Genomic DNA, 18,959 nt, shown 5'->3' with positions numbered 1-18,959 from the left:
TTTCGTAAAAAATTTGAAAACAGGTTTTAATGTAAACATTGTTGTGCATATGTTTACAATCTCACTTGTAATCTCACAATCAGTCATTTATTGTCAGTATAATTTAAGCGTGAAAGTAATGTGTTAATTAATTATTTTAATGCAAATATAAAATAAGTAATACAAATACTTACTTAAAGTATACAAACAAATTAGAATACTTTTCAACCTTCTCTATTGATATATTATAATTAATATATTTTGTAGTGAAATAGATATATACATATGAGAAAAAAGTAATTGGAAAAGTCCAAGAGCTTCCGAAAGTACAAGCTTCCAAAAATCTTGGTAAATTATTATATGGAAAAAACATCTTTATAGAATTTATTATAAAATTTATTCTCTTAGTGTTATTTACAAATAGTATTCTTCTATATTTCAAAATTTTCATATATCATAAATTCGAGTCTATACTCAATAAGAACTCTTTAAAAAAAAGTATATTAATGAATATTGGTAATCCACATTAAATTGCTCCATATAAAAACAAAAGTTTAAAATTTCAGATAGTTTAAAATATCACAATATTTTCTACAATGCTAGTCATTTTTCATCTGTTATTAATATATTTAATATAATTATTTGTTGTAAATATATTTAATAATTTTACTTTCAGTATTTTTAGCATTTATTGTCATATTTTTGATACAAATGCTAGTCATTTTTTTATGATATTCTCGCATAAAATTATAATATCAAACGTGCGATCTTATAAAAATTTATTATTAATTATTTTGTAAATCTTATCGACATTGAAATTAAATATTTTAAGTGATTGATTTAATTTCATTTAAATTTTAATCTGCGTATGTTATATATTATTATATTGTGAGCATATATATAAATCAATTTTTTCATGCGACAAATATACAAACATATGACACATGTTATAAGTATGACTTTGTTGCTTTTAGTTTTTTCTAAAATAAATTATACCTATATATATATATATATATATATATATATATATATATATATTTAAAATAGAATACTATAAAATATGTATGTTATGTATTTAATATTATTTTTAATTTGTAATGCAAATTTCTTATTTTGCAACACTCATGCATAAATTCATCATTATGCAGGAGATTTTATTTTAATCGCTCCCGGCAAATATTTCGAAAAATATTAGAGATACGAAAAATGTTTCGAACAAAAGTTTTTTAACATCGAAGAGGAATAAGATGGTGTCATTAGTTTGACCTTGGATAATCGTTTGTAGGTCACATAAAGGTCACCTTAAATTTCTTAAATTGAATTACCTATTTTTCATTACATATATTCTTGTGGCTTATCTGGAGAGCTTTCCACTGCAACAAGACATTTTTTTATTAAGTATTTTTTGAATTATAAAGGGTTGAAGTTGACAATTTTTGACATAAAATGTAAAATATCTTGTAAAACATTTAGTTTTTGGTAATCTTACCTTAACACTTTTATGTGCGGAATAATGAGACAAAATAATTATTTTTAAAAAAGTATGTAATATGCAACAATGCAACTGTGTACTTTTTTCAAAAACAACTATTTGTTTTGTTTATACCAATTAATTGATCTCATATTATTCCGTGCATAAAAGTATTAAGGTAAGATTACCAAAAACTGAATATTTTGCAAGATATTTAACATTTTATGTCAAAAAATTGTTAATTTAAAACCTTTATTACTCAAAAAGTACTTAACGAAAAAAATATTTTATTATAGTGTTTTGGAAAGTTCTCGAAATAAGCTACAAGAATATGTAATAAAAAATTGGCGGTTTCACTTAAGAAATTGACGGTGACCTTCAAATGACTTCAAGATCAAATCATTGCCACCATCTGATGGCCTCCTTCAACTTTTGTTGGAAGTATATTTTCGTATCTCTAATATTTTTCAAAATATTTGCCTGGAACTATTAAAATAAAACACCCTGTATATTTAAATATGCGATATTATAGTATAGTTTATATTAAATTATTTATTTCTTTGTTAAGGTAGGACTCTGGTACACTTAAAAATAAAGAAAAATTTAAATGTAATGTCATACCACACGCAGCATGCGCGCGCGCGCGCACACACATTTATATATATGTATGAATATGAATACACGTACGTATCACATAAATTACATTAAAATTTTAATGTCAATGTAAAAGAGTTTATTTGAAAAAGTTCTACATTAAAAATCTGATATATTCAACTATGTAATTTTTCCTTATACTCGACAGAAGAAATATATATATATATATATATATATATATATATATATTAATCATGTACATGCGTATTAAATCTTGTTTTCTCAAAAAGGAGAATACTGAAAAAAAAAAAATATATATATATATATATATATACATATATAATTTTCTTCTTTAAAAATACTTTGTTATAACGAAAAAAGAATTATCTCGTCCATTTTATGAGCAAATAAATTTTTTAACTTTGAATATCCGATTATCCTGACAAGACACCCAGCAGTGCTCAAACTTTGAAGCTGAAAATCATATTTGTTTTTATTTTTCTTTGCTCGCTCATCTTGTTTTCGATTAATTTTCAGAAAGATTTATACAACTATAAACAAAGATAACAAGTCCTATTTTACTAATAGAAATTAACCGGTCCGACATCTTTGTTTATGAAAAAATATTGTATATACCATGTATAACAAATAAGAAAATAATAACATATAAAACATATACATATATTATATTCCCTCTTTACATTAAATTTTCTTTATACACTAGTAATAATTATCTATATATTAGTAATACTGTGTCATTGCTCATGGTATTTCCATACGATAACTTTTCTGTCTTTCCCGCCCGTTATTATCAAGTTATTTTCAGCAATCACATCTAGAGCGCAAAGCGGACCTGAAAAAAATATCATAATACACATATATTAAAACAATTTTTATTTTATATATAAATTTTATTATTATAAAAAACACAAAATGTAGTTAACAAAAGATCAATAACATTAAAATTTTTCCGCTATATATATAAAAATTTAATAAAATATATTTTATCTAAAATATTTACCATCGTGACATTGTATTTGCGAAACAAATACAGCCCCTTGATGATTCCATATATTAAGATTTCCATCGTTATCACCTATCAACAGAAACGTTCCCATCCAAGTTAAAGTCAATGGTTCACTTTCTAAACTGACGGAATATATTTGTGTATTTGTTCGAACGTCGATTATATTTAGTACTTTGTCTTCCGCACATGATATCACACTAGTACACTGTTTATCGAACGTTACTGCATTTATTCTGCATACGTGACCTTTAAACAATATGTAAATTATAAATTAATATAATAGCACACATCAGTATTTTTTATTGTCATAAAGTAATCTCTAACAATAAAAATTAAAATGTGTAATTAAATGCAATTAAATATTTGTCTTCGTATCATCAATGGCGTTTTTGAAATTGCAAACTTTTATAAAAATTGTAAATAGACAAAATAAACTACATCTAATAATAAATGTTTGAACAAAGTATTTGCTTGTTTGTGTAATTAATCTTTATATTATAATTATTTAATAAATTACGTACTGCACCAATTTTTTGTAAATCAGGTAACGTGGATTACTGATGATCTATATATTATTGCATTTTATTGTAAGTATATGTATATATTATAAAATAAGTCTAATAATATATAATTATAAGATTAAAAATTTTACATTTGATAATTATATTTGAACTAATAAATATTATGTAAAATATTACAATTCAAATCAAAATATCAATTTCAGCTTAAACGAAAATTTCAGCGATAACCAATGCGATACAGAACGTGTTAATATAATTATATTTAACAATTTCAAATGATAGCTATTCTTGATCTTTAGATTTCTGTGATTATGTGTATTAAACAAACTGAAGAAATATATTTACCTTTAATAATGGCTTGTAAATTATAACTAGCCATGCTCCACAAACACAATTCGCCATCTTCTGTACCAGATACCAACATAGTATCGTCACTGCAATTAGTGTAAAACAATTATATTCAATTTATATAAACATAACAAAATACACATCAATAAATACAATAGAAAAATAATAAATTATAAACATGTGTGTGTATATATATATATAAAATTTCTACTATATATGTAGCGTTTTTTTATTAGTATAGAAGTTAATTAAAATTATTTAAAAGAACAGAAAAATAAAAATATCTTGTTTTTCTTTTTATTACACTACTACAAGCTATAATTTACCTCGATATATTAATACAAGTTACTTTGGAATCGTGATCTAATTGTGCGATAAAACACTCTGCGGGTTTAATTTTCGATCCGGAAGTATATTCGTGCCAAACTTTTGCAGTACAATCCCACGACCCAGATATAATCACTTGATGCGTAGGGCTCCAAACTAAACATGAGACTGCATCCTCGTGTCCTTGAAGTACATCAATTATTTTACCAAACTCGATATCGTAAAATATCCTGAAAAGAAAATTCCTATCAATAAAATTTGCGAGAGTATGTAGAATCGTTTTTATATATAAAAAAAATGCGTATCTGTAAATTTATGTTACAAAATTTACAATATTATATATAATTCGAATAAAAATTCAATCAAAAACATAATTTATATAAAAAAATATTAATATCTCTATTATAATTGTACACAGAATTTGATCATTGTCATATTTACAAGGTATTATCCCACGATCCTGCTACGAGAATGTTACGTTGTGACATTGTATAATATGAAATACAGGATGATAATGACAATAAAGACAAGGAAACGCTATGTGTCAATTTCCTTTCGTTAGTATTATACAATTTAAGCATTCCATCCTGTCCTACTGATATAATTTCGTTACTCGTATTTTTTCGTATGATACTGGTAACACAATCTTTGTGCGCTTGAAACACTACCAATTCCATGAAATTAATTGATTTTTCTTTTATACTTAGATTGCCTGGAAAGTTAAAAATATTATTTAATATAAATCATGTGCATATGTGTATATACATATGTATACATGTATATGCATGCGCGTATGTGTAAAAGAAAAAATATCTATAAAAAACAATACCTGAAGTCGTCATTTCTGGCAAAGTGAATAATGTTTCGCTGTATAATAAATTTGGAATTGGTGCTAAACGTTTGGGATGAGGTAAGGTAAAAACTTGCTTTGGTATCTGACCAAACTCCATAATTTGCACTTCAAGCCCATGTCTATCATTTATATCTCGTATAGTGTCTAAATCTACTGCTCCTTCATAGCACAAGTGGAAGAATACTATGATTAAAATAAAAAAATATGTATTATAAATATCTTGAAAACATCTTTTGCTTATAACTTTTAGTGTTGTTATATACGTTTTATATATGTTTTAGTTATATCTTAATTTAATTTATTCCGATTAATATAAGATATTTTATATTATTTTATATTACACACACACACACACACACACACTCTCTCTCTCTCTCTCTCTCTCTCTCTCCCCCCTCCCTCCTCTCTTATTGTATATAAAGTATCAATTTTTTTACCATTGTCAGCCTTTTCAGCTTCAACACCTCTTTGCTTATAGCCAAAAATTAAATCGATCCAATGATGAAGATTTTGAGAAACATAATCACTTTCTAAGGCATTTCTTAATTGTTGCACAAAATCGGTTGGTCCTAAGTATATTAAACAACTATTAATTTCTATTTGATATAAATTGATATTAAATTATATTTTTACATACAAATATATATATATATATATATATATATATATATTATATATATATATATATATATCATTATGCAGGGTGTCTGACATAAGGTGTCACACCGAAAATATACAGGTAGATATTCTTATTTGGAGACAATTATTCCTCGGTAAAAACCTTGAGACGTCAATCATTTTCGAGTTTTAAGCGATTGAAAATAAGGGTTTTTCGCAAACTCAGGCTTGTAGAAATAAAGTATTAACAAAATCACATTCTCTAATTAATTTCAAGTAGACTTTACTTTAATAAAATTTTAATATAAGTTACGAGTATTTATGACGAGTAATTGTTGTGGTCGGTTTATTAACACATTTTATATTTTAATATAAGGTTGAGTTATAGATACATGATGGAAAAAAATTAGGAACATGCAAAAAATGATGACCTCCTTCAACATTTTTGTTGAGGAAAAATTGTCTCCAAATGACAAAATCTACTTGTATATTATCAGTGTGACACTTTATGTCAGACACCCTGTATAATTATCATGTATAAACAATATACAAGAACAAACTTTAGATTACTGTGTATTATTCTCGTTATTTTATTATCTCGAGAAACGCCTCTCAAAATACAAATACGATGGTGACTATAATAAAATATTTTTCTAGTAACTAAAAATATTTACCCTACTAAAAAAGATATAAACACTAATGATTATTTATTATTTAAGCAAACGATATAAAATTAAAAATAAAATCTTTCATTACCTTTCGCCCAAAGAGGAAGTTGTACATCACCTATCTTTGTACCGTCGTGCCGATAGCCAAAGTCGATACCATAACTATTCTCTAAAAAGTCACCGGCATTGCTCGTGTCATAAAATTCTGGTATCAGTTCTTTAAAGTCAGACATGTTCACCAAAACATTTTTCCACACGTCGGCTATACTGTTAGGTGTTTTTGTTGGTAAAAGTGAAACATAAAATCGCGTTTCTGCGTATTTGACAGAGTAATTATGTGATTTTTATATTTCTTAAAAAATGGGTCTTACAATTTTCTTGCCTTTTCTTAAGAAATAAAAACGTACATTTTTTTGTAATATAAATTGTAACTTTCTAGTCATAAATTTCTTTCGCTTCACGTATCCCATTGTTATAAAACAAACTTTAATATCAAAGTTATAAAAAAGTTTGACATTATACCTGTTAAACATTCTATCTGGATGATCGAATCTTCCATTTTGTAGACAGAGCATATACTGTGGGTATTTCCGTACTAAGTAAAATAGTACAAAACCTGGTGCACTGTAATGAGAACCGTATAAGAATTTCGGATCGGACATTTCCAAATATCGTTCCTGCAACAATTCAAAAATGTAAAAAAAATATTGACTTTGTACTTCAATAAAGTATACTTTGTTGAAGCTATGAAACGCGAAATAATAACATAAAAAAATTATATAGACACTTAAAAATATATGATTTATATCTATACATAAAGTTTATTTAGCTCGTTTAAGAAACGCTTAATTGAGCATAGAAAAAATATTGAAATATTCTGTTGCATATATGTAATATGAAGATGGAAAATTCAAGTAATAAACAAAATTGTATGTGTGTAGTAAAGAGTGATATAAATCGACACATTCGTAACAATCGTCTATTCATAGTAGAGGCGCTGATATATCTGTACAGAACATTTTTTCATATTTTTCAGCTAAACAAATAATCGCTAGAAAATGATATTTTATATGCATTTTTCTATGCTCAGTTGTCAAGTAAAAAAAAATGTAATACATGTACTTTTAGTCTCTCTAAACGAGAAGGTTCTAATGCACCAATAGGTTTTGAAAGCTCTCTATAAACATTAGTGTCATTTAAATCTAACGTGCTAGAAGTATAGTCCTGTATAATCCATGGAAATACTGGGTATTGCGTCAAATCGTGAAATGTTCTGTCAGCCAAACTGAAACAATGTATTATGGATAAAATAGATTCTTTAAATAAATATAGTTATTCTTTTCTCTTTGTCAGACTATTAATAATCAGAGCTTGAGAGCTTTTATATAATTACCTATTTATATATAAAATGTAATCATAATTCGATATATATCCATTTTGCCATCTCATTGTCATTTGATTTTGAGGCACAGTCTCTAGAGAAACCATTGATTGTTTAAGTAAATTTTCATATAGCTTATCTCTTTCATCCTGATTTTGAAATGATAAAAATAGATGTTCAATTTTATTATCAGCTTGTCGTGTCCATTTAATTTCAAGACCCTGCAAACAGAATTTTTAATTTTATATATATATATATATATATATACATATACACACACACACACACACATAAATATAATATAATAATAATATATGTATATTATAGTAGAACCTTAGATTATGAAATATATTTACCACTTGCCGCAATAGAAATCTTCTTTTTATAATATTTCGTACGTCTTTCAATTGAATTTTAAGGACAGGATGCTGAAATATACAAGCAACATTATATTTGAAACAACATAATATTTCTTCTTTTCACATTGTGAAAAAGAAAAACCAAGTACACAAATAAAGAGACATTTATAATTAAGAAGATGATAATTACCTGATCCATATTATTATAGGGTTGAAAATAAATTCTCGAGGTAGTCAGTAATACTCTGCCTGGATTTACAACAAGTGGCGATACTTTGTTCGCTTGTGTTTCTAAAACTACTTGTTCATATAAATCTTCAAGCCACGATGTGTCAAAGGATACACGCGATTGTCTTGAGTGTACAATAGCCATAATCTTGAAAATTAAAAGCATTATTGTGTGAGAAGTCTTTATTATAAATAACTATAATTCTTTAAAAAGAATTAGATGAATAAGAAAACATTACCATAGCGTTTTGTTCCGCAGTTGCTAAACTTGCTGCTCTATGCAACTGCAAGATTTGTGGAAGACAATCTTCTATTTTTGCATAATTGAAACAAAATTGAAACATGGTATTTTGATGTATAAATCTGTATGGTGCTAATATATTTTTTTCGAGCATTTCCACATATTGTTTACATTCCACTGACAGCATATTACTACGATAAAATCAAATATACACGAATAAATTACTGGTAATAATAATGCCAAAGAATATAATAATGCAAAGAGACAGATAAAAGCTAAAAAAGCTACTTTTTAGAACTCATATATTTCCTACTCTATGCATTTTTTCTTTGCCTTCTGTGTTTCTGGCTGTATTCAATATGTACTTGCTCTACCCTGCTATATCATTGCTCGATGTATGTTGCTCCACAAATGTAGTCTCTTTGAGTTGAATCTTTATCAATGGCTGGTTAATATCTTTATTTACAAATACCAAAGATTTGGAGCACAGCTTTAATCTCCCATCCATCCAGTTTTTACTTTCAGCATTTCTAGCATCTAGCCTTCTCATCTGAACACTATAATCTTCAAAAAATATTTCTCCTGGTTCCAAAAGAAGCATTGTAAATCTGTAGACATTGTAAATCGATGTAACTTGCTGCAATAATATATTTTACAACATGCACTATATTGATAAAACTATCGGAAAACAGATGCGTATACTTTAAAAAAAACTGACTGTTTAAACGCAAGATTTCAAATATTGAAACTTGAAACACACACACACACGAAATAAGAGTAACAATTTTATTTAAACAATTCAGTTTGTATACTTGTATAATATATAAACAATGCAAATTTTAAAAATTTAATAATTAGTAAAGTTTCTCTATAATATTAAATACTTCCGTTTATATTTGTAGTGCGCCATTTTAAGAAATTCGAACTTATTTGAAAAATTTGGCCACAAAATAAAAAAAATATTTTTTTTACACAATCATGTGTGTGTATGTGTGTATTGGAATATGAAGAGAGACATAAATATTTAAAGAATACATATACTTGACTCAAATATCAATGAAAGTGTACACATATTCGAGATCTTTTGATCCTTAAATGAATTTTTATATTATCCTTAGACATTGTAAAGAGAAATAATTGAAATTAGACATAGAGAAAATATAATTCATATTTAAAAAAAAAACATTTACATTATGCGGAATTAAAATCAAAAAATCCTATTAAGTTCGTAATATATCATTCGTAAAACTTCTAGCCTTAAAAGATAACATTTTAAACAGCAATAACTCTTACCACGATAAAATTCAATGGTTTTCTTTTTTGTTAAATATACATTATTATTTCAGCCATACAAAAAAGGACCAATTTGATTAATTTTAACAAAATTGAAAGTAGAAGCTGTTTTATCTTGCTAAGAGCTCATGAAAATTTTATATACCTTTCTTTCTCCATCGTTGCTGTACGTATAAACAAAAAAATAATAAATTCTATATTTACAAAATATATAAAATTCTATTAAATACGATGTTGATAACCGAAATTTTTGTCGTTATAATTGTACAAATTCTTAGGATTCAATCTAATTAACAAAACATGATTGACAAGGTTCGTTTTGCTCACATCTTCGGATTCTGTACTTCCTGTTCGTTTTGTTTGCGCTATCTACACTTATTTCCAGAAAGTGTAAACAAAATGCGACATGAGAAAAACCGATATAGGTAGATAGATTTAAGTATATCTATTTCGTCATCAGACTGTACTTTTATTGGAATTATCGAAAAGAAAAAAAAAGAGCTATTATCAAATTTCAACAGCGCTATTAATTTCAGTGAACAAATGATAAATAATAGTACTTGCTTATTGTTTGCACATTTATACTTGATTAGGAATATATGTATATTCCTAATCAAGTATTAAGAATATATGTAAAGATTAATATATCAAGTATTAGGAATATAGTAAAGATTAGGAATATATGTATACTTGATTAGGAATACATGCTCAATAAAAAAATTATACTTGATTACACGCGCGCGCACAAAATCCCTGCCTAATTTTTGTCAATTGGATGACTTACTACTACATGCTTATACAATTTTATAATTAAAATTAGAAAGTCATCAATGTGTCTTGTTTCTCACTCATATTTATCTACAAAATTATTATAGATTAAAAGTTATTTTCATATATCGTGCCGAAATTATTATTCAAATTACAAATATTATATGCGCAATAGCATAGTAGCACATTGGTAATAGCAATGATATTTTAATGACACTTGTGTATTAATTAGTATAAAAACAAATGAATATTCGTACAGAGCTAGCGACACAAGCAATTTCTTGTCTAGCGTAATTCTTCAAATTCTTTAAATCATAAAATTATTTGGCAGTTAAGCTGTTTCAGGGTTGTCTGCATTGTCAGCCGTATCGTCCTCCTTGACTTCCAAGATTCTCGGGCCGTACAGAAGAACATACGCGCAATGCCAATCACCACCTCCACTGAGTTTTAAAACTTCTTCGGTGGTAACAGCCGTAACAACATCATCGTCGCATTTCATCCACGTATCACCCTTTTGACGAATCCAACCGACATAATGACCGCTACTGCTAGAACGTCCTCTGTGCGTCAGAACCGCTTGTAATTTATAGTAACCGCTATTATTTGATCCCAAATCTGCAATATGAATATGAGTATATCGATATCGTACACGAAATTTGTAGAATGTATAATTTGCTTTTTTTCATACTCTTACCGTTCTTAAACCAGAATGGTTCTTGTTTAATTTTTTTCTTTATGCCATCTCCTTTATCTGTAGCTTTTGCATTACAAGATTCTTCTACTAATGAATCTTCGTATTCTTTGAATTTCTCACGCATTGGTACAAGTTTGTTTTGAAGTTCGGGACTACATAATTCAAAAGCATCAAATTCCAAAGGAAATTTAACATCTTTCAATATCTTTGCATTAATCGCTTCTTTTTCTTTATAATAAAACCGTACAAATTGAATAGTTAAATACGCTGGTAACCTGCTAATCTTCGACTGAAAAAATGCACACATATACATTATACACTTCTATACATCTTAATTTATCTCTAGAAATAGCTTATAAATTTATTGTCATATTTAAACTATCGATTTCAATCTTTGAATAAATATTTTTATCTTTAATATAAACTTAAATTCGCATATTAAGATATTCTTGTGTACTCACATATAGTTAAATACAGAGATATAATAATATATTTTTATATTTGTATATGCGGCATTATTTTTACATATCTAATATATTATTCAATGTTATAATTATCTTATTCATATACACTTAAATAAATGCAAGGATTTATTGTTATAATTGACTAAACTATGTCGACAATTTATTGATTTATTTATTAAGTTTGTATATTTCAAACTTTCTTCGAAAATAGATGTTTTACTTTAAACTTCTCTTTTTCTCCTTAACTTAGTTTATAACTTCTTCTCGTATAAATATCATGCGCATAAATTTGAGATTACTATGTGGCATATATATAAATTAAAAACGTACCGTTTTTGTATACACAGCATTCCTTCCAAGCGTCGGAGACATTTTCGTAATTTGCTCCTGCATTTTGTTTCTAAGCCCGAAATACATGTGCTTGACATCGGTTGAAATAAAACAGCTCAATTGTAAAAATTCTTCTTTTCCAGTAGTGGCTGGTTCGTCCTCTGATTCAACGCACTTTAACTCGGAATCAAATATACCTCCAAAATATTGTTCGATAAATGATCGTGGTTTAGAAGCTTCGGTATCATCTTCCGATACATCTGCGTTGTTCTGTTAGAAATACACAGTTCTTGATTATTTTATAGATAAATTGTTTATATGTATAAATAATATGTATATGTATACAAAAGATAAGCTGAAAAAGTTGCTAACACATATTGTACATTGTCAATAACCTTTGCAGGTAACTTTTGCTGTAACATTCTAATCAATTCCGTCCAACATTCGTTTGCATCTTGTTGTTGAAATACACCCTGTTCGGTCTTTTCCGCAAATCTTGGGAAAGCTAAATGCAGCATTTGAACTAGAACAAGTGGCGCTCTAGACGTTCCCTTATCCATATTATCATATAGATCTCTTAATGCCGCGGTTATACTTTGCGCGGGTAATGATAAACTCGCGGCTGTTGCCCAGCCACCTGGAAAAATCTTCAAGGCTTCTCGTAATTCTGGCACAGTTTTTAAACACTGCACTGTTGCATTCAGATAGCATGTGTTCCCAAGATTATGTAAACCAGCTGGTAAATCTAAAGCTGTAGCTAATTCAGCTTCATTCATATCTTCCAAAAATACTGGTTTTTCCATTGGTTCTATAGGCACATCTTCCTCCTTAGAACCCATCATAAGTACTGTGACACCCTAATACAATAAACAATAGATTACAAATCTATTTAGATATATAAAAAGATTTAGGGCAAAACGGAAGAACAGTAATTCATATATATACATATATATTCTTTTTATTACATTTTTAAGTGTTAAATTGCCCCAATCGTCGTCCTTGAGTGTCATTCCCTGGAGCATAACTTTTTGCCTCCCTGGTTGAACTCCAGTCAAAGCATAAAGCTGTGCTTTAAACAATATTGGTTCTTCCTCGGTATTAACTTCTACATTAGAAAAGAGTTCTTTGCCCCATTTAACTTTAACTGAAACATATCGACGATACATAAGAAAGATATGAAATATTGAACTGCGAACATATATTTGTATTGTATTATATTTGTATCATATGTATCCATATTTTGTGTGTAGGACAAATATATGGTCCCAAAACATAATTTCTTATTTAAAAAAAAGTCCAATCATAAGATATAATATTATCCTAGATAGACATATTTCAGCAGATTGTTTGCATGACAGAATTTTAAAATTGAAAATGCTTGCGCATAAATGCATTAACAGGTACGTCCTCATATGAGTACTATCAGCGAATAAAAGGATCTTCTAATACTGTAAAAATTGCAAAAATATGCTGCTTATTTTGTCAGAAATATAATAATTACAGTTGTGTGTTTATAGTGTAGTGAAACATATTGCTATTTTATAAAATATACAAATATATGTTAATAATATGACATCATAATGCACAATTAAAATTTATTAAAATAATTTGTAATTTTATACTTTTTTGATTGCATTACAAAGTATACATAATATGTTTGCATACTATGTTCAGCATACTTGTCTATCTGAGATCAAACAAAAACTTTGATCAGTGATTAATAAACTATATTGTATAATAAATAATATACATTATATAAATAATAAATATATGTTGTATAAAAATAAATAAAACGTATAAAAATAATTTTAAAAAATATATAAAATAAACAGATTAGCTTAAGTTTAAATTATATTTAGATTAGACCCTAAATTATCTTGGCATATACTTTTGATTTATTTCTATCAATAAATTTCAGAATAAAATGAAATTGTTTCATTCAATGCAAGTAAATATATGTTAAAAAGTTGTACGACTAAAAAAAATTACAATAATTTTGTTTTTTTCTTTATTAGATAGATTTGAGGTTAGTTATTACGATAATCGAGTATTGATACCTGTGTATTGAGGCATGTTTATTCCTCGTATATATAGCACGCTGCACTATATAAATATGTTAAATCTATAAAATATTAAAATAATATTTAAGATTTTTTAATAATGATTACAAGTAACCACAAAGTGCCAAGTCAGACTCGCGGCACTTATTGTTATGGATATTCAGCATGTGTCGCTTTTTCGCTTATATGAAGAATTTATCGGTTAACAGATAGATGGCCAGCTGATCGAGATATACAGGGTGGGGCAAAAGTTGTACCAGATTGTACGATCGAAAAGGGAGATTCCTTCATATATATACATATATCTATATCTATACATTAATTGTTTTACGTGTTACAATAATTAAAAATGTTTAAATTACTAAATAACACATATATTGTCAAAAATTAACTATTTTATCAACCATAGATATGAAATTTCTTTAAGTCTTTATATAGGGTGTCCGGTAACTAACGGACTAACGATTACAAATGGATTCTTTGGTCAATTTGGGAACGATTTTTCCTCAGCGAAAATGTCGAAAAAGGTCATCATTTTTTACAACTTTCCAATATTTGTCATATATGTATCTTTATAACTAAGCCTCAAATGAAAATTTTATTATAGTAAACTCTACCTGAAATTAACTGCGAAGAATATGTAATTATGTTAGACTTTTAACTCCAAAACGTTTAGTTTTCAAAAAACCCATTTTTTTCAATCGCTTATAACTCGAAAATTATTGACTTCTCAACATTTTTGCTAAGGAAAAATCGTCTCCAAATTGGCCAGAGAATCCGCTCTTAATCATTGGTCCGTTAATTACCGGACACCCTGTATACGCATATATAATCTTATTTTATATATATGTATACGAACATTGTGCAAGTATGCATGCGTTAAATTTATCATTTATTATGTTACTTTTCAATTTTTCTGTCACATATAACTTTAGTACCTAATCCTTAACTCAAAATTTTATTTAAACAAGCTCTATCTGAGAAATTTTTTATATTATTGTTAATTGTATATATTTTCTTATTTATTTATTTATAACTCTTTTCCAATAACTGAAAAATTATATTAACGCGGTTCGACATATTTACTACAGAAAAGTTAATCTCCGTTTGAAGAATAAGAAAACATCTGATAAAATATTTTTTATCTAATATTTAGTAATTCTTCACACGGAGAAATCATAAAGATATGTGAGAAATAACGTTTACAAAAAAATTTGGATTTATGAAATCTTTATTTTATTTTATTTTTTTGTTATATATATATATACACTGATTTTTTGTGCTATAAATTATATATATATATATATATATATATATATATATATATATATATATATATACAGATGGATCCTAGGAGAGATTGATCCCCCTTTTCCAAATTAAAAAAAATAAACTAATTTTTAAGAAACGAGTTAAAAAATATAAAAAAAATTTTTTAAAATAAAAATAGAATTAAAAATTTTATCATGTCCTCATCATTGATCTTGGAGTAAAAACTAAGCATATTAATGGTACAAAGAAAAAATAAAATAAAATATCAAATCAAATAATTTTACCAAAATCTTTCCCCTCCATTATCGACATTCAGATCCGCTAGTGTATATATATATATATATATATATATGTGTGTGTGTGTGTGTGTGTGTGTGTGTGTGTTTACACATATACATGTTCACTAAACTTCTGTAAATTAGGACCAGCCTAATGCAACTTCATTAAGAGTATCACATTGCCATACTTGTGTTAAATATTAACGATTACATCTCGTATAGCAGATTTGTTACGCAATGTGTGATATATATTATAAATTTTATATATATAGATATATATAGTGTGTGTTTAATATTTTATGAATAACATATAAAAAAATAGCTGAAAAGGCAAAAATCTAAATAATAAATAGAATGAAATAATATATTAACTATGTGCTGTACAGCAAGAGTTACCTCAACACATTTTTTTAAGATAATAGTAATAATCTTAAGCCCAAACTCGTAAGGTCGAGTCCCAACTTCCAGTAGATAGGGCAGTACCGTCTGGGGAAACTCTTAGACACGAAACTCGATTTTCATGCCCATACAATAATGCCACTCGTTGGCACTTTAAGGTATCCCACACGTTCACTGTATAATCATTGTATCCGGCAAAGAGCAACCGTCCACTTACACTAAGATCAACTGCGTTTGCTCCAAATATTATACTCTCTTTTGCATATACCGCAACTTCTTTATCAGCGCGTAAATCGAATAAGCGACAAGTAGCATCGTCCGAACCTGTTGCTACCGCATCGCCGCCTGGATGAAATCTCACCTGTTTGCATTGAGAAAATACAATAATATAATATTACAAACATTTATATTTTGCAAAAAAAAGCGAAAAATATATCTCAATTATTATAATATATTGATAATCTTTCATTTCTTGCAATACTATGACAAGTAATAGGAGGTGTAATTATAGGAATTACTATATACCGAGTTAACGTCGGATTGATGCCCTTCAAAGCTTTGCACGCACTGACCACTGCGCATATCCCAAATTAAGACCAATTTGTCACAACCACCTGACACAAATGTGTTGCCAGTTTCACTCGGTGCTAAATCAATGGACATGACATCACTGGAATGTCCTTGAAAACTCTGTAACAATTGTCCACTTTCCACATCCCATAAACCACATGTACTGTCCCCACTACCCGTTAAAATCTGTTGATCGCTGTTAGGAAACGCGCAGCATGACATGTATGATGTATGCGTGCCGACAGTTTTCTTATGAGCCGAAACATCTTCCTCTAAACTTAACGTATACACTGTAACTTTATTATCCAGACCTCTGCAACAAAGCACAGTGTGTTAGCATCAGTAACACTTTAGCACATTGAGAATCTCTGATTTGAACATTTTTTCTTGATATATGATAAATTTATCGTAATCTATTATGATAAATACCCGCATGCAACTAAAGTGCCACTAGGACCATAAGCACATGCCATCACCCATCTAGTTGGCATACTAACAGCATGTTCTTTATTTGTAGTAAAGGCATCCCATATAATCATTCTTCCATCCTAAAAGTTGAACAATGTATAATATATGCTATTACTGTAGAATGTAAAATAAATATCTTTATAAATAAAGCTTTATATACATACCTGTGAAGAAGAAACAATATGGCGCTTATCGGGAGACCAATCAGAACATAAAACTTTGGCTTGATGTCCTTTTAGGATACGTCTAGGTTTTACATTTATACAATTAATTGCTTCGAGTCTATCAGCTACACTGGCGACTGAAATATAAGAACATAAGTACATTTTATAAAGATTTTTTACAGACATTTTATTAAAGATTTAAAATAATGAAAAATTAATAATCCAATCTTGTAATTACTTTTTTCTTAATTATATATATATATATATATCTGTGTGTATAAAGTACATATAGTATCTCATATTTTTTTAAATTAATAAAAATATATAAAATATTAAAGTTTAAAAAAATTTGCAAATATTTATATACAAATGACATATATTGGCAAAAAATGTTGATAATTACGTGTGATATCATTCAATTTCTGTCGTTCATCTTCCAAACGTATCTTTAAACATTCTGCCTCTTTGGCCAGTTTCTCTATATGTTCCAATTCCGTAGCAGCTGAATCCATATTGTTTTACTTGTTCGACACTGAACAATTTTTTAATATTCTATAAAGATATTTCACAAACAGAGAGTCCTTTATACATTGGAATTACATTATATATGTCATAATTGTGTACATGTATATTATATATACATATATATGTGTATCAATTTTAATGAGACAATATGTATGTATGTATACATTTTCACGACAATTTTTCCTCGTTATGAATGAAATTCATTTATCAATCACAGCGATAAAGGCAGTTAATTGTTACTTGATTAGAATTCTAAATAATTTCTTAAATCTCCAAAACATATTATTTTCGAAGCGGAGCGGAAAATCGTAAAACGCTAACAAATATCAACATCGACGTTTCACACGCGTCATCAGTTTTCTTCATTCATATCTTCTTTCTTACTGTTTTATTGTGCGTTTGTTTTTAAACGAAAGAGATCTTTCACATGCGGTAAGAAAGGATAATCGATACGACGAATTGACGCGAAACGAAATAACCAAGCGCTTGGCGCCGATGCACACATTGCACGCGCGCGCACACACACCACACACAAGTATGGATGCTGTGACAGCCGCCCAACTTGGGTCGATATATAAATTGGTACAGTGCAACCGCGACTCATCATTGCTTATCATTTAGAAGAAAATTTGTTAAATATATTAAATGTCAATATCTCTGTTATATTTTGAAAAAGTATAGGTATTTTTCACTCACACTATCAACCTATTGTAACAAACGTAATCGTATATATTCAGATTAATTTATCTTATCTACATAAAAATATACATTATAACAAATTTATTATTATAATTATTATTATATATTATAATTTTTACTCGTCAAAATGTTATTTTCAATTTTTCGACTTTTTTAAATATTTGATATGCATATATGTATTCAAATTGACCGCTTTTTATTATGAAGTAACGTGATTGGGCAGAAGCTCGCAGCAAACTATACATATATATTATATGGCGCGTTCCATTTAACGCTCGCGACGCTTCTCGAACATTCTCTATCTTCGTTCAATTTGAGGCGAACAACGAGGATGAAATGATTCCGCGAGAATAAGCGGAA

The 18,959-nt window shown here is 27.7% G+C and overlaps 3 protein-coding genes across 7 annotated transcripts; all 3 read right to left on the bottom strand.

Moving 5' to 3' along the window:
- Positions 1-2,711: 2,711 nt before the first annotated feature.
- LOC114941750 (protein FAN) lies at positions 2,712-10,679 on the bottom strand. Of its 3 annotated transcripts, XM_029316852.2 has the most exons (16): positions 10,054-10,679; positions 8,990-9,223; positions 8,614-8,806; positions 8,337-8,522; positions 8,144-8,215; positions 7,800-8,008; positions 7,529-7,691; positions 6,929-7,083; positions 6,495-6,673; positions 5,558-5,689; positions 5,097-5,303; positions 4,709-4,979; positions 4,267-4,497; positions 3,938-4,026; positions 3,066-3,317; positions 2,712-2,897 (listed from the first exon to the last, which is right to left on the bottom strand). In XM_029316852.2, the coding sequence occupies exons 1-16, from the start codon at positions 10,065-10,067 to the stop codon at positions 2,800-2,802; spliced, it is 2,685 nt and encodes an 894-aa protein (XP_029172685.2). In that variant the 5' UTR covers positions 10,068-10,679; the 3' UTR covers positions 2,712-2,799. The 3 variants fall into 3 exon arrangements, with proteins under 3 accessions (XP_029172685.2, XP_085340669.1, XP_085340670.1); XM_085484543.1 differs by lacking the exon at positions 10,054-10,679 and having other exon boundaries at positions 8,929-9,057; XM_085484544.1 differs by lacking the exon at positions 10,054-10,679 and having other exon boundaries at positions 8,981-9,057.
- A 62-nt stretch (positions 10,680-10,741) lies between these two features.
- Usp14 (ubiquitin specific protease 14) lies at positions 10,742-14,421 on the bottom strand. Of its 2 annotated transcripts, none has more exons than XM_029316853.2 (6): positions 14,222-14,421; positions 13,130-13,308; positions 12,548-13,021; positions 12,165-12,434; positions 11,371-11,659; positions 10,742-11,291 (listed from the first exon to the last, which is right to left on the bottom strand). In XM_029316853.2, the coding sequence occupies exons 1-6, from the start codon at positions 14,235-14,237 to the stop codon at positions 11,008-11,010; spliced, it is 1,512 nt and encodes a 503-aa protein (XP_029172686.1). In that variant the 5' UTR covers positions 14,238-14,421; the 3' UTR covers positions 10,742-11,007. The 2 variants fall into 2 exon arrangements, with proteins under 2 accessions (XP_029172686.1, XP_029172687.1); XM_029316854.2 differs by having other exon boundaries at positions 12,560-13,021.
- A 1,016-nt stretch (positions 14,422-15,437) lies between these two features.
- Gbeta5 (guanine nucleotide-binding protein subunit beta-5) lies at positions 15,438-18,439 on the bottom strand. 2 transcript variants are annotated; one of them, XM_085484202.1, is made up of 6 exons: positions 18,285-18,439; positions 17,779-17,927; positions 17,376-17,512; positions 17,173-17,291; positions 16,699-17,056; positions 15,438-16,534 (listed from the first exon to the last, which is right to left on the bottom strand). In XM_085484202.1, exons 2-6 carry the CDS (start codon positions 17,885-17,887, stop codon positions 16,205-16,207), a joined length of 1,053 nt encoding a protein of 350 aa, XP_085340328.1. In that variant the 5' UTR covers positions 17,888-17,927; positions 18,285-18,439; the 3' UTR covers positions 15,438-16,204. The 2 variants fall into 2 exon arrangements, with proteins under 2 accessions (XP_085340328.1, XP_029172722.1); XM_029316889.2 differs by having other exon boundaries at positions 17,779-18,439.
- Between the last annotated feature and the right edge of the window lie 520 nt (positions 18,440-18,959).

The sequence above is a fragment of the Nylanderia fulva genome, unplaced genomic scaffold (genome assembly GCF_048542155.1).
Source record: "Nylanderia fulva isolate GAGA-0341 unplaced genomic scaffold, ASM4854215v1 Scaffold3, whole genome shotgun sequence".
Classification (NCBI taxonomy): Eukaryota; Metazoa; Arthropoda; class Insecta; order Hymenoptera; family Formicidae; genus Nylanderia; species Nylanderia fulva.
Note: the sequence above shows the minus strand (reverse complement) of the source record. Positions and strands in the feature narration are given on the sequence as shown.